At 41.6% G+C, this 14499-nt stretch overlaps 2 protein-coding genes across 3 annotated transcripts in view; one reads left to right on the top strand and one right to left on the bottom strand.

Annotated features, from left to right (window-relative positions):
• LOC310865323 (growth factor receptor-bound protein 10-like) overlaps positions 1-3449 on the bottom strand; it is a 92264-nt gene extending 88815 nt beyond the window's left edge. The window contains exon 1 of the mRNA XM_083774361.1: positions 3363-3449. The gene's annotated coding sequence lies outside the window, so the exon portion shown is untranslated. The remainder of the gene's footprint in view (positions 1-3362) is intronic.
• skic2 (SKI2 subunit of superkiller complex) overlaps positions 1-14499 on the top strand; it is a 42753-nt gene that overhangs the window by 4605 nt on the left and 23649 nt on the right. Inside the window, exons 1-14 of one of the 2 annotated variants that reach the window (XM_083774342.1) lie at positions 3680-3754; positions 4718-4839; positions 5249-5370; positions 5588-5705; positions 7880-7994; positions 8750-8824; positions 8941-8994; positions 9110-9273; positions 9833-9988; positions 10253-10398; positions 10847-10993; positions 11628-11712; positions 12518-12624; positions 13033-13179. In XM_083774342.1, the coding sequence (XP_083630468.1) occupies positions 3742-3754; positions 4718-4839; positions 5249-5370; positions 5588-5705; positions 7880-7994; positions 8750-8824; positions 8941-8994; positions 9110-9273; positions 9833-9988; positions 10253-10398; positions 10847-10993; positions 11628-11712; positions 12518-12624; positions 13033-13179 (1571 nt within the window). In that variant the 5' untranslated portion in view covers positions 3680-3741. Of the gene's footprint in view, positions 1-3679; positions 3755-4717; positions 4840-5248; positions 5371-5587; positions 5706-7879; positions 7995-8749; positions 8825-8940; positions 8995-9109; positions 9274-9832; positions 9989-10252; positions 10399-10846; positions 10994-11627; positions 11713-12517; positions 12625-13032; positions 13180-14499 lie in introns of those variants that run through there. The other variant, XM_083774343.1, reaches the window with a different exon arrangement.

Here is a 14499-nt window from a genome sequence, read left to right as displayed (position 1 = left end):
AACACGGACATTGCTGTTCCTTGGAGTGGTTGCACCACTGTTAACTGTGAGTGGACGACACCATAAAGCATTACACTTAGGGCCCACCATTTTCAATTCATCAAAACATTTAGAGATGTACGAATATACACAACTATATTATAGTCAAAACGGGAAATCATCATGGGAAAAGAAACATATCTCTGCTGTCGGGAGGAAACCTCATAACTCCAAAATGTTCATTTATCAGGAAATTAAAAATATACATTTTCCAGGAAATTAAGGATTGTTAAGGATTTTTTTTAAACAAAGCAATACAGCCTCATCAAAGTTGGTGTTGTAACTTTATATATTGTCAATTACTTCCATGACAGGGGGAGAGGTGGTGGAGTTAGTTGCTTTAGCAGACATTTTGAGGGTCCAATGGAGTTAAGAGGTTTTGTCCAAAGCACTTTTTAGTATACTTTCCATTGGTTCAATATTTTCGAAACAACACACAGACGTAAAGGGTGTTCAATAGCACTGATTTATGCCAAAAATATCAAAAACCTCAAAAATGAGATTTCCTCCCGACAGCAACAGTGAGGGGGAAAAGGGGTGGGTGGGGGATTCAGATTTTACATGCTATTTTAGTGCTAAGTTGATGATCAAAAGCGACAAATCTGGAATAGGTAAAAAAAAAAATCTCAGTTGTCATGCCTGAGTTCATAGCAAACAAAACTATTTCCTTGCATGTTCTGATATGAATGAACTGACTCAAGAGAGCCATGCAGTGAATGTTGGACTATCAGTGATCTTACCTCCATTATGAGCAGAGCCTCATATGCAGTGGTAACTAAGTACATTTACTTAAGTGTTGTACTTAAGTACAATATTGAGGTATTTGTATTTTACTTGAGTACAGTATGTAAAATGTTCTGTACTTTTACTTCTACTAGTTACTGTAGCTACTTTGTAGATTTTTATTATTATTACAAAACACACATTAACAACTTCAGCCCATTTGAAAATAGCAGATTTGCAGAACTGCTATTTCATAACGAGCACTTTCAGCTTTTGGTACTTTAAGTACATTTTGATACCAATACTTTTGTGCTTTTGTACACCTGATCCGCCAGGAACACTTAACAGAACATGATTTCCAGTCACAGTGATCGACTAATCAGTTAAACAAGGACCACATTAGAACTTAGAGATAATTTGTCGAATCAGCATTACTCATATTTTCCACAGACAACTCAACTGCCAAGATCAACTACCATTTAATATTCAGAACTAACTGCAACCATCTGTCCCCGTTTGTACTGTGTGTGTGTGTGTGTGTGTGTGTGTGTGTGTGTGTGTGTGTGTGTGTGTGTGAGAGAGAGAGTGCGTGCGTTGCGTGAGTGTGTGTGTGTGTGTGTGTGAGGTGCATCTCTATTACCATGCATGATACAGTAATAAGTGATGATATCAAAGAATGTGGTTGTTTTGAGAATTATAACAAAGCAATCAATTTCCAGGCTAGGCTCTATACAAGTTTCTGCAATAAGGCACGCTGGATGGACTGTTCAAACAAAGATTAGAGCTGTGTGAATTACGTAAGTTAAAGGAAAAAAAATAAGAAAAAAACATTCAGAGTTCTGCACGTCACTAAGTGCCAGTGTTGTTGTGGGCAATGGGCTGAGGGGGTCGGACAGGATTTCCCCACTGTTAACAGCAGGACACGCAAATATAGGCCTGAAAACAAACATGCTATTGGAGAGCAGGGCACAGGAAAGCCAGACAAAAGCCTCTGTGACGCAGCAACTCAAAATAAATCGCATTTCTCATCAGTCACCAGACGTTAAGCCCTCCCGCAGTGTGACCTTATGTTTGGCCCTGTTTATATAGGGCTGTGGTTCTCAAACCTTTTCATGTCAAGAGCCTCCATATTTATGCTATATTGGATGTCGACCCCCATCTGAAAATATTTTGTACCAGGGATCCACAGAAGGAAGGTTTTGAGTAAAAAAAGAGAAAATAATGCATTAGGAGTAGGACCTAATGCATTGAGTTGCAAAGCTTCGAGAGCATGTAGATTGGCTATTTTCAGCCCCTAGTGGGCTACAGACCCCTGGGATACCGGTCAATGAAGTAAGACTTGGTGTTGTACACTGTACAGCATACCCATACACCAACCATAAAGAATAAAGATATAGGCCTATTTCAAAGTAAATACATTGGACGTTGGACACTGCTGCGTAGAATTAGGAATTAATTTTGATTGACTAACGGTTGTTCTGTGCAGTATGATCAACTTGGTAATGAAATAATTCACACACCAACATTACAAGCAAAGCTAGGGACATATTCACATATGCATCCATACTGTTGATATAACACAAATACAGTAATAACAAAGATAGTATACTCTCTCTTTGAACTTTGATGACAAACCTTTTCTGTTCTTTACAGTGAGAGGTGTAGTTTTGAACAGTATAATCACCCAATTCTACACATGTTTGCACTCTTATTCTCCCCATAGAGTTGTGTGTTTTCCCACGTTTGCCTCTAAGGACAGGAACTGATACCTACAGGAAATGGAGACGACATGCTTCCTGTCTTTGTTCAGCAGAGAAACTGCTGGCTCTGTCAGAAGTGAAGATGATAGATGACACAATGGTACTGCCTACGTATTAATTTACAGTAGAAGGCTTAGCTTTTAACATTTCCAACCAAGCATGAAGAAAGCAAAAGTCAGACTATAAAATACATCTATTTGATAGTCTTGATCCAATACAATTCATACTACACTGCTATAACAATGTTACATCAAGTTCTGTGGACAATGCACACAAAGAATGTAGAGAACCATCTGTGCAACATAACAAGTTGTTGGTCTAGTCCTATGGTCTACAATCTAGACTCTAGATAGACTGGACTCTATAGTCACTACACTAGTCACTCTTGATTGATTATGATGACAATGAAGATTACATTCTACTGCTTCCATCTAGTGGTGTATATTGGTATACACACCATCTGTACTGTGTTAAAATCACAGTAAAATCATCACAAAGCAATACAGCAATACCTTTCCTGGAGAAAACGCCCTATAAAGTTTGTGTAGGATACATTTGTTAGACACGCAGGGCAAATTCAGTTTCAGCTATACCCAGCTGGTGGCTGCTCAGATGGTTATGCTCACTCTTATTTTTGAGGGGCGCTATGCCCTGCTATATTCAGCTATAGTGTAGAATGATGCTTGTCCTAACACAAACATTAAATGCTATTGAAAATTAATGGAGCATTTACGTCATAGCCTATGTGTCTGAGCAAATCAACTATTTTTGTGTAACACAAACATTAAATGCCATTGACAATGAATGGAGAATTTACATCATATTAGCTCAGTCACTCACTTTGACCTGCAGCAGCAGTGGATCAAATCCACCAATCCAGAGCTACATCCTCAAAGACAACGCTGTAGTGGCACAGAAGAAGATGTTTACCATCTCTAACATAACATCCAACCCAGTGAACAGTGTCAGGCAAAGAACAACATTGCTACAGTCAATTTGCTATTTTTGGCGGAAGGAGGAGAAGGAGAAGAAAAAACAGGACTGCTTTTGGTCCTTTAATAATAATCATCATAATAATCATAATAAAACTTTTTATTCGTCAAGGCAACTTCTTCTTCAGCGTTTTATTTTGAAGGCTGACTAACCCGGAAGTATTATTTGGGGTTCCAGTCCAGTTTGTTGTGATCATAGGGTTGTGATTCATTTGGCGAGTGGAGCGATGGAAAGAATAGGTAAGGCGATCCATTACGTCTGTACATACATTCATCACTGATAGCGCAAAGCATAGACTTAAGTAAAGCAAGGTACTTATATGTTGCCTTTATAGGTAACGGGCTAACATAGAACAATTGTTGCATATGTACAGGGTGATAATGAGGCTAACTTATACTTGCTAGCCAACAGAACTCCCAAGTTTCAATATACGATCATCATGTTATTATGATATTATTGATACGATATATCGACTACGATCTGGTTTATATGTTGCAAAATGTTGCAAATTGGTCTTGTGTACGTCATTCATTCACAACTCTTCTGGGTAGGCATATGTCAAACTAACACTTCATAACAAAATGGTATGAATTAAAAATCACACCCGTGTGAAGTGAGTGTCGCTAATATAATTAAGTCTAACTCATGTTGATTAGGTGATGTAATGGTGATATAAAACAAACGGTGCCAACACAAACATTAAACGCCATTAACAATAAAGAGCATGATACTGTAATAGTCGACACCATTGTCAATGGTGTTTACAAAACAAACATTTTCCAGTTAACTGTGAAGATGATCGTGATGATTTGACGGCTCAGCCTCAGGCAGTCTAAATAGCGATAGTTCAACGTCTTTCAGTTTCAGGGTAATCGTATCGTATTCATATTGTATCATATATATCATATAATATCGCTCAGCCCTTTTATCTGTCAATGATCACTTGTCTCCTTCACTGATCTGTGCTCTGTGCCTGTCATGACTTGGACAAAATGCTGAATATAATTATACCTGTAGTTTTATGCAATATCGATTTCTTGAAATATATTGTTTAAGTGGTCAGGATGGATTTTTAATTCCACCCTGGGGCCTGGCTGTTCACTAGGACAAGCAGGGAGAAAGATAAACGTTTGCATTGAGAGTACAGAATTCATCACTGCATGGTGTTGTGATGTTCTCTCTGTTCCCCAACCACTGAATAGAACTCCCCCCCACGGGCCCCACAGACCTGCCTCTGTCACTGCTGGAGATGGGTTGTTCCGGCAGGCTGGAGCTGATCACCCATCCTCTGCCCCTTGGTCAGCCTCTACCTCCACACAGCACGGTCAGTAGGCTATAGAGGCAGACTATAGAGCCTGATGGACCTGTTGGCAACTTGGCTCCAATGCTGATCCTGATTTGGGGGAGAGTTCTAGAGAGTGACGGTCTAATCTGTGGTCCACAGATTACCAATATTTTGCTGATTTCGTATCTCATTATTTTAACGAGATACATTTTAAAAGGTTTTTTTTTTTTTTTAATCTATTCATTAATTAAATCTTAATGTAAAGGTAGAGTACAGTAAGTGATATGTTTGGGGGTCTCACGGTCTCACCATCTGTCCAGCTCTTAAAATAAACAGAATAATACTTTTTCTATAATCAATCAGAATCAAATTGATTATTTCGATTTACTGTTGCACCACTGATGTCAGCTGTCCCATCCATTATCTCTTTATGTTTTGTCGTGTATAGCTTCCTCATGGCCTGCCTCCTACCAGCGTGAGCCTGGAGACAGAAATAGAGAGCCAGTTTCTACGCGACCCCGTCTGGCTTCCAATACATGACACCGATGCTGCCTTCCAAAAGTTTCTCAAGTACGCGTATTCATGTCTGTATGTAATGTTTTGCTGAAGGTTAATACATTAATAATGTGCTATTTTTTGGCCAAGTTGTATTACCGGTATGTAACATATTGTACGACAGTGTACGTATATCATATGTAATATGTGTTCATATGTATGTATGCCTACAATTATATTGAATTGCAAAATGTTAACTTAATACTGAAGTAATAAGCCATTTCCCCTCCAGTGTGAGTGAGAGACACACACACATGGACTCTCTGCTCCACTGCACCCCGTCTCCCCTGCACTCCAGCCTGTCGGTGGTCAGAGATCCAACCACAGGAATGCTACTGGATTTCACAGAGGTATAGTTCACCACCGCACTGCTCTTTGTTATTTTAGTGCCCATGTCCACAGAAAGTGTGGACCTGTCTGCCATGTATTTCTATGGTGAAGACAACGCTGCACTGCTCCTCTTCCAAGTGTGGAGCAGTACGATTCAGCCACTCTCTGCATCTAGTGTTTAGTTTTTTGGTGGAGAGCCCTGGATACTTTAAGGGTTTGAGCTGAAAATTGTTAAACTTTTGGAAAGGAGTGCCACCTGTCAATGACACGTTTTATAGATGGATACTTTATTAATCTCCGAAGGGAAATTCAGTTATCCCATAACTCATGCAAGCTTGAGCATACAGTAAGATTAGTTGGAAAAAAAGAAAAAGAAACATCACAAAAAGAAGGAGGCAGTGAGGCACAGGTTAAAATTGAGAGAAGACATATATACAAAATATATTATGAATAAGCATATAAAGCATTAAAATGTGTCACTGCTGGCAAAAGAGCCTTTCTGTGTGGAGTATGCATGTTCTCCCTGTGTCCCCTACGGTATACCCTCACAAAACACATGCAGTAATCCAGTAATACTGCCTTCCCCTAGCCAGCCAGGGTGCCTGATGGAGGGGAAAGGAACTGGTTGGAATAACGTGTTCCTTCCACACACACACCAAGTCCAACTGGGGAAACTCACCCCTGTCAGGTGAAAAGAAGTAGCTTGGACTCCTCATGCATGATGTCAGTCCGTTGCTCTCCCCAGGTTGGCAGAGAGAGTGTAGTGCCCAGGACAATTGACACTGGGTGAACATAAAATGGGTTACAAAAATCGTGGGATAAAAATGTAAAAGTAAAAAAGGTCACTGGGAATAATAATGATCCTTTGTTATAGACCCATAGATAAATAACAAAAACTATTAGTCCAGTTCATAGGCCTATCGGCTGGTCATGGAATTAAAGTCAAGAGCCAAATTGCTGTTCGGACAAAGGTGTTCTTAAACATCGGATGGAACAGATCGGATGGAACAGATCCTTGTGTATTGTTTTGTGGCCTGGCAGGATGTTGTGGCGAGGATGACTCACATTGTCCATTATGGCCCGTCTCTTATTATGTGTTGAATTTGTCGACTAAAACTAAGACGAAAAATGTTTGTTGACAGAAACTAAATGAAAACTAAGCTATGATGACTAAAACTAAGACTAAATATACTGAGAAATTTCGTCAACAAATAAAAACTAGACTAAAATGTTAGGAAGTGGATAAGAAATCCAGCATAAGTCATTTTACACTTGGTTGCATGCTGAAAATACCGATATGATCTACAAGCTTGTAGATCGTAGATCCGCTATTTTCAGCAAGTGTAAAATCAGCCATTGCAACGGCATCAGGGCGCGCCAAATTTTATTTTAGTCGACTAAATCTACAGTTGATTTAGTCAAAAATCTATCATAAGTCTAAAATCTTACGATATTTAGTCGACTAAAACTAGACTCACTAAAACATTTCGGGTGACTAAAACGAAATGAAAACTATTCAAAATTTGCTGCCCAAAAAAACACTGGTTCCTAGCATCCTTGTCTGTCATGTTGCCTCCCCAGCAGACTGCATCATAGAACTGGTAGCACAAGGAAGAAGAGCCTACTCTGTGTCTTTTTGTAGACCGCATCAGTGTTCAGAATCCTCCTGGCTGACAACCTTGCCTTTTATGACCTTAACCCATTCTGACCTGAGATCAGATTCATACGAGGTTTCCACTGGACACACACTGGTCTGATGAACCCATTCTGACCTGAGATCAGATTCTAAAAATGTCAGTCGTTCTTCGATTTTTCAAAAAATAGCAGACCTACAAGCTCGTATCGCGCCACTCGGTGGCGCGATACGAGCTTGTAGATCTGCTATTTTTAAATAGCTAAAGCATAACATGATACTGACACCAAAATGGGTGCCCGGTCAGAATGGGTTAAGGCAAGCACAGCAACGGTCGATAGGTTTAAATGTTGCGGGCATTGTGACACTCGTGTAGATAGACAAATACATAACCCATTAAAACCGGGTAAGCATTTGTGTAATTTTTGATTGAGCTGAAAAGCAATATTTTATACTTTTGCTATTCAAAAATACACACACACACACACACACACACACACACACACACGGTTGATTTAGCTTGATGTATTTTTCCCGTTCCATCTTTGTGTTAATGTGAAGGTGCTGCTGGAGGACACAGGGCTCTCAGCCAAGAATTCGTTGTCTTTACAACGTCAGCCAGGTCCTCCGTCAGAGAGCCTGAGAGGAAGCAACACTAACTACCCCTTCCTGCCCGGTGAGTCAGTGTTTATCCAGTCTCCTGTAGCCAGAGAACTATTCCACAATCTCCGAATGCTCCTCGAAATCAGAGTAAGATAGCTGCCATTTCCGTTCACGAAAATATATTTTAAATTTTAAATTATTATTTTTTAATTTCTATTTCTGCTAAGCAACAAGCTATATATGCTTAGATGGTTTCTATTTATATTCGAATACATTTGCGGATTTTCATCAGCTTTATATTTTACTCATGATCAGAGCTTCCGTGCTCGAAGCATTTGAAAATTGCGAGAGGTAACAGTCTGGCCACTCGACACTAGTGTTTAGATAAAATGAAGTGTTTAAAGGGTAACATACAATGTGATAGAGCAGACAGTCAGTCCAAAGCAGCTTATTGTTTATGGACAGTAGAATCCTTTTCCATATGAATGCCCCTAGTGGGAATGTCACTCTGAATGGTACCGGGGGGAACGGTAATTCATTAATTAGTTGCATACTGCCAGTGTCCTTGACCAAGGTACTGGCATTACAACTGGAAATGGTCCCTGAGCGCCGTACGGTAGTTATGTAACAGCTCCTATGACCTATGGGATGGGTCAAACGCAGAGGACAAATGTCCCCAAGGGGACAATAGAGTATATCAAATCAACCTGAAGCGTTTGTAGTGCTGTTCCATACACACGGGACAATCAATGAAATAATGTATAATTCTGTCATCGTTCTAGTAAGACGTGAACAAACTGTGTGATGTCATTGTCAATTGCTTCACAGGCGGTATGGAGGAACTTACTCTGGAACAGATCAAAAAGAAATCTGAGCTGGAGGAGGACATAGACTTTGAGAATGGTGATAGTTGACTTCATCGCCTTAACTGCAATCCCATAACAATTCATGCAATAACATGAAACTGTAATAAAACATTGGTCAGGCATACATTTCTATTTCGATGTTCCTCCTTACAGGTTTGCTTGCAGTTCCTCCTGGATTCAAAGCTGGTGTGGACTTCACTGACAAAGGTTTGTATTGAGCTCAGTCCATCTTATTAGGATTTTAGTTCAAATGAATTAATGCATGTATTAATGTATAATATAATCCACTCATCTACCGTATGATTTTCTTTTCTTCTCCAAGATGCCAAAACAGCAAAGGCGGAAGTCAACCTCATGTCTCTTCTGTCCACCTTTGATGATGTCATTGACTTGCACCTTGTGGTGGAGGAGAAGGAGAAAGGCCAAGAAAATGGTGAAACGCAGAAACTAGCGAGAACAAACAGCTTGGAGGACCTAGGCATCAAGGTACCTAAGGAAATTATTCTTCTGTCATGATCCCATGCTGGATTCTCCCCACATTGCTTCCAGTGGTTGCCACCATTGGTGTGTGAATGTGGGAAGTGAGGACTGTTTGCCGCTTCACCTCCCAATTTATGAATGAATGGACCATTGTAAAGCGCTTTGAGTAAGCACTGTGCATAGAGAAGTGCTATAAAAATATAAAAATGCATTATTATGCTGGATTCTCCTTCTTAGCCTGGGATGGATGGGATGAGAACCTAGAGACAACAAGAACAAAAACTGTGGTTTGAACCACTTTCAACCTGGCGTCCCTATTTTGGGCATGGTGGCAATTCCCAGAAGAGCTTGTAGATTGGATATTTTTGCTATTCGTTGTACGACAAAGTAGGCTATTTAGGACATAAGTGTCATACAGTAGGAAATGAAGATATCAGACCGGTCTCATCACAATTCGTCTCAAAGGATAGAAGAGAGATAGTACTGTAACATTTCCTCTTAACAGTCTTTTCAAATGTGGTGTTTGACATTGAAATCCAGTTGTATTGTATTGTTCCATTTGCAGGATGCTGTGTCACCCCCCACTACTACATCAGAGAAGGAGAGAGATGTGTCCAAACCAAAAGAGGTTCCAGAGGAAAAAAAGAAATGGGCCATACCTGTAGATATCGCCTCCCCCTGCCCTGATTTCCATAAACGCATCCCTAATCCAGCATTCAAGGTAAAGAAGCCAAAGTGATAACTTCATATATTTGTACAGTCGTGTGTGTGTGTGTGTGTGTGTGTGTGTGTGTGTGTGTGTGTGTGTGTGTGTGTGTGTGTGTGTGTGTGTGTGTGTGTGTGTGTGTGTGTGTGTGTGTGTGTGTGTGTGAGTGCGTGTGCGTGTGCGTGTGCGTGTGTGTGCGTGCGCACAGTTCTGTGTTATCAGTCCAACATCAGTATAGTAAGTTACTCTCTCATCTCTCTCCGCTGTCCTGCGGTCCAGTGGCCTTTTGAATTGGACGTGTTCCAGAAGCAAGCGGTGTTGAGACTGGAGTCTCATGAGTCTGTTTTTGTGGCAGCGCACACTTCAGCTGGGAAAACTGTGGTGGCTGAGTACGCCATCGCCCTCTCCCAGAAACACATGACCAGGTGTGTGTGGTCTTGATTTACATTTCATAACATCACAGTGCGCTCGTCCTTCGTGTATTAAGCCCAACACACACCGTCTGTGAAGCGGGTGCGCAGCGACGCCGCACAGTATTGCCGCACGTCATAGCTGCACAGCAACACCCACAGGACGCGGCACGCTACCACGCGGCTGGCCAGCCACGCCCACGGATTCCCGGATGGAGGCCGCGCGGCAACGCCTGGAAAATAGAACAGCAGCGTATCGGCGCGTCAGGCGAGGCGTGAACGCGCGCCGCCGGTGTGGGATAGGTTAATTGAAATTAACGGAGGCGGCTGTTTTGACGCGCGGCGTTCACAGACGGTGTGTGTTGGGCTTTAGTTGTCTTGTGTACGACCAATTTGTACGGAGTACTGTATATGAACATTCTCGACCAGTGAACTGAATGCTGAATGTGTGTCCGTGTTATAGGTCCATCTACACGTCCCCCATCAAGGCTCTGTCCAACCAGAAGTTCCGGGACCTCAAGAACACGTTTGGAGACGTGGGACTCCTGACGGGTGACGTCCAAATCAGTCCGGAGGCTTCCTGTCTCATCATGACCACTGAGATTCTCAGGTGCTTGTTGTACCATCCCTTATCGGAAAATCTAAAACATTTATTTCAAGAACGAAACATCGCTATAATACAGCAGTCTTAATTTTGAAGAAATTTTCATTTAGTTTTAGTCATACAGTATTTTAGTCATCTGAAAGGCTTTAGGTTTGTCTAGTTTTAGTCGATTAAGTATAATAAGATTATAGTCGATTAAATCTACAGTTTATTTAGTTGACAATGAATGTATTTTGGCTGGCATCATAATAGTATATTTTACACTTGGTTGCATGCTGAAAATAGCCAATCTTCAGGCTCACAACTTGTGACGTATTGTGAGCTTGTACATCTGCTATTTTGTGTGTTCAAAAATGTAAGCTCTGGAATTTGGCTGAAGGTGATGGAAATATGAAACCCCCATTGCCAACCAGGCAGTTAGTCTGCCTGGTTGTTATCGCTTTGCCAAGGCCTGATGTATATGATTTCCAACAACATGTACACTGTTGGGTGGGGGAAAAATAAGAAGGAAATAACATTGGTGGAGTCTTTAAACGCATTAAACAATGTAGTGATGTATCTTCATTCAGAACACATTGGCATGATGTATGTTTGCATAGATGTTATTGGAAGCCCGTCTAGATTGTCTCTGTGTTGTCAGGTCCATGCTTTACAACGGCTCAGAGGTCATCAGAGACTTGGAGTGGGTCATCTTTGATGAGGTTCACTACATCAACGATGCAGAGGTAAGGCACGACCATGTGATTCAGTCTGTTGAAAAGTCACTAGATGAATTATTGATTCACTGTCCTGTCTAGACTATGTGTTCAGACGTATACCGTATATTTCCAAATTGTAGCGTGCGGGTGCAAATTCAATTTGGACCCTGGGCGTTTAAAACGTAAAGGAACCAACCGGCTATTTGCAGCAGGCTTGTATTTATTTTTGCACTGGCCAAGCCATTATTTGGTTACAGTTCCAATTAGGCTGAAGAAGCTGCAAATAATAGCCCCTCTGCAATAATAACAAAGTAATAGCCCCTGCTATTATTTGGCGGGGGAGGTGGGTGATATTATTATATTTTTTTGGGGGGTATTAAAGCTCCAATCTGGGAATTTCTTTCTTTCTTTCTTTCTTTCTTTTAATTTTCTTTTGGGCAGCCCTTTTTTATACCTTTATTTGATAGGATAGTGGACTGACAGGAAATGGGGATAGAAGCATGAGTTCAAGTCTGTTGCTCTCCCCATGTCCCCCATATATGGGGACTAGGTTATCGGAGGGTGTGTAGAGCCCAGGATCACATTAGATAATATACACAGGGGTGAACAATGGGTTACAAAATCGTGGGCTAATAATTATATATATATATAAAAAAGGAAATGGGGATAGAGAGTAATGCAGTCAAACTAACCGATGAAGATGCTTAGGGGATTTGACAGGTTGATTGTCAATAAACACAATGGTTTCAACCACAAACTCAACGTTCTTGATATGTCCAGTTTTTTGTGGCAGTATAAAGTAAGTAACTGTGGTTTAACGTTGTGTTCTCAGAGAGGCGTGGTCTGGGAGGAAGTTCTGATCATGCTTCCTGAACATGTTGGCATCATTCTCCTCAGTGCCACCGTGCCCAACGCCGTGGAGTTCAGCGAGTGGATTGGGTAGGCACCTGACGCTGAGCCCAGCTGCATGCCAAATTGTAACAGGCTGTTGAGTTCAGCTGTTAGATAGTCATTTCAGTTTATTCGAGTTTCAGGGTAACAGCTGTGACTGCTGTCTTGCTACAGCAATGCTTGCTTATCAAAGGTGCAGTTCATATGTGGAACACTAGATGGCAGAGGTGGACAAATCACCAGGCGGGGAGGAGCGAAATTGTAGTGATGACTGTGTTCCAATCAACCAAAATGTGTGTGGCGAGAGAAAGTGAGGTCAGAAAAGGCTTTGAATGATATTGCTAATTAACAACTACCACTGGTTGTCTACCAGTCCACTATGGCTAATGTTAAACTCATGTATCCAGCTTGTGTTTTATGGCTGTCTGACTGTGTCGCCTGCGTGTCCCTTTCCAGGCGTATAAAGAAGAGACACATCTACGTAATCAGCACAGTGAAGAGACCCGTTCCGCTGGAGCACTACCTGTACACAGGAAACAGCAACAAGACGCAGAAGGAGCTCTTCCTATTGGTAGACGCCACGGGACACTTCCTCACTAACGGGTACACACAACTAGTGGTGAAAAAAGTACTCGCAATCACTTTGATTGATTGATTGAAATATTTATTAACAGTTTGCAGAATTACAGTACATTTCAAGCACAAACTCAATACAAAGACTGTTAACTGTGAGTGGACGACCCAATTAAGCACTACACTTGTTTACAACAGGGTCCACATTGTTCAATTCATCAAAACATTTAGAGACATACAAATAGACATTTCTATGTAGCTAAAGAACAGAACAGGAATTCATCATATAGGAAGCAAAAAGGGAAAAGATACATATACAGTTTCGAATTGCAGCCATCCGTAGGTGCCCTTTGAGAGCGGTTTTGAAGGAGTCAAGGGATTCACATGTCTTAATGACTGTTGGTAGGGCGGTCCACATTTTGGTGGCATAGGAGCGTTGCACTCCCTCTGGTGTTGTGTGGGTGTGTACTTCGTTTACATTAAGGAAGTATTTAGACAGGTACATGGGTATCTTGGTGGTGTGGAACCAAACCCATTGCAAGATGCTGTACTCTGTTGTCGGCCCTAAGCCATCCCAGCCTGTCAAAGTGGGCAGGGGTGAGGTGGGTTCGGGGGGTGAGGCCTTGTAGGAGCCTGACCAGTTTGTTTTGGGAGGTCTGGAGCCTTGTTTTAAGGGCCTTTGAGGTGCTGTGGTACCAAGAGGTGGATGCATAGTCAAAGAAACCTTGTACGAGGGCTCCTGTTAAGGTCTTCAAGGTGTTTTTGCTGACCAGTGAGGAGATCCTGTAAAGGAATCTTGTTCTTTGATTGACTTTTTTGATTACGTTGGTGGCCATTTTATCACCGGAAAGATTGGCCTCCAGGATGGAACCTAGGTAGGTAATTTGATCTTTTCGTGTGATAATATTGTCACCCACTCTAACCAAGAAGCCATCTGCCTTGCTGAGATTACTATTTGATCCGAAGAGAATGGATTCAGTTTTTCCCAGGTGTAAGGATAGTTTGTTATCAGCGAGCCAGGTGCAGATTCTACCGAGTTCAGAGCTGAGGGTCTTTTCAACCTGCAGTTTGTTCCTGTCCGAGACCAGCAGTGCTGAGTCATCTGCGAACAGGAACAAGTTGCAGTCACAAGCTGATGTCATGTCATTAACATATATTAGGAACAGTAAAGGCCCTAGTATGCTTCCTTGTGGGACGCCACAGCTCACTGGGAGGGGAGGGGACAGTGTTCCGTTCACCTCCACCATCTGTTCTCTCCCCTCCAGGTAGGCTTGCATCCAGCTCACTGATGTGCTATCAAAACCAATAGCTTTAAGCTTGTTAACCAGTATGGAGTGGTTCACGGTGTCA

This window comes from Protomyctophum parallelum (genome assembly GCF_964188405.1).
Source record: "Protomyctophum parallelum genome assembly, chromosome: 1".
Taxonomy (NCBI): Eukaryota; Metazoa; Chordata; class Actinopteri; order Myctophiformes; family Myctophidae; genus Protomyctophum; species Protomyctophum parallelum.
This window is presented reverse-complemented; position numbering and strand designations above follow the sequence as displayed.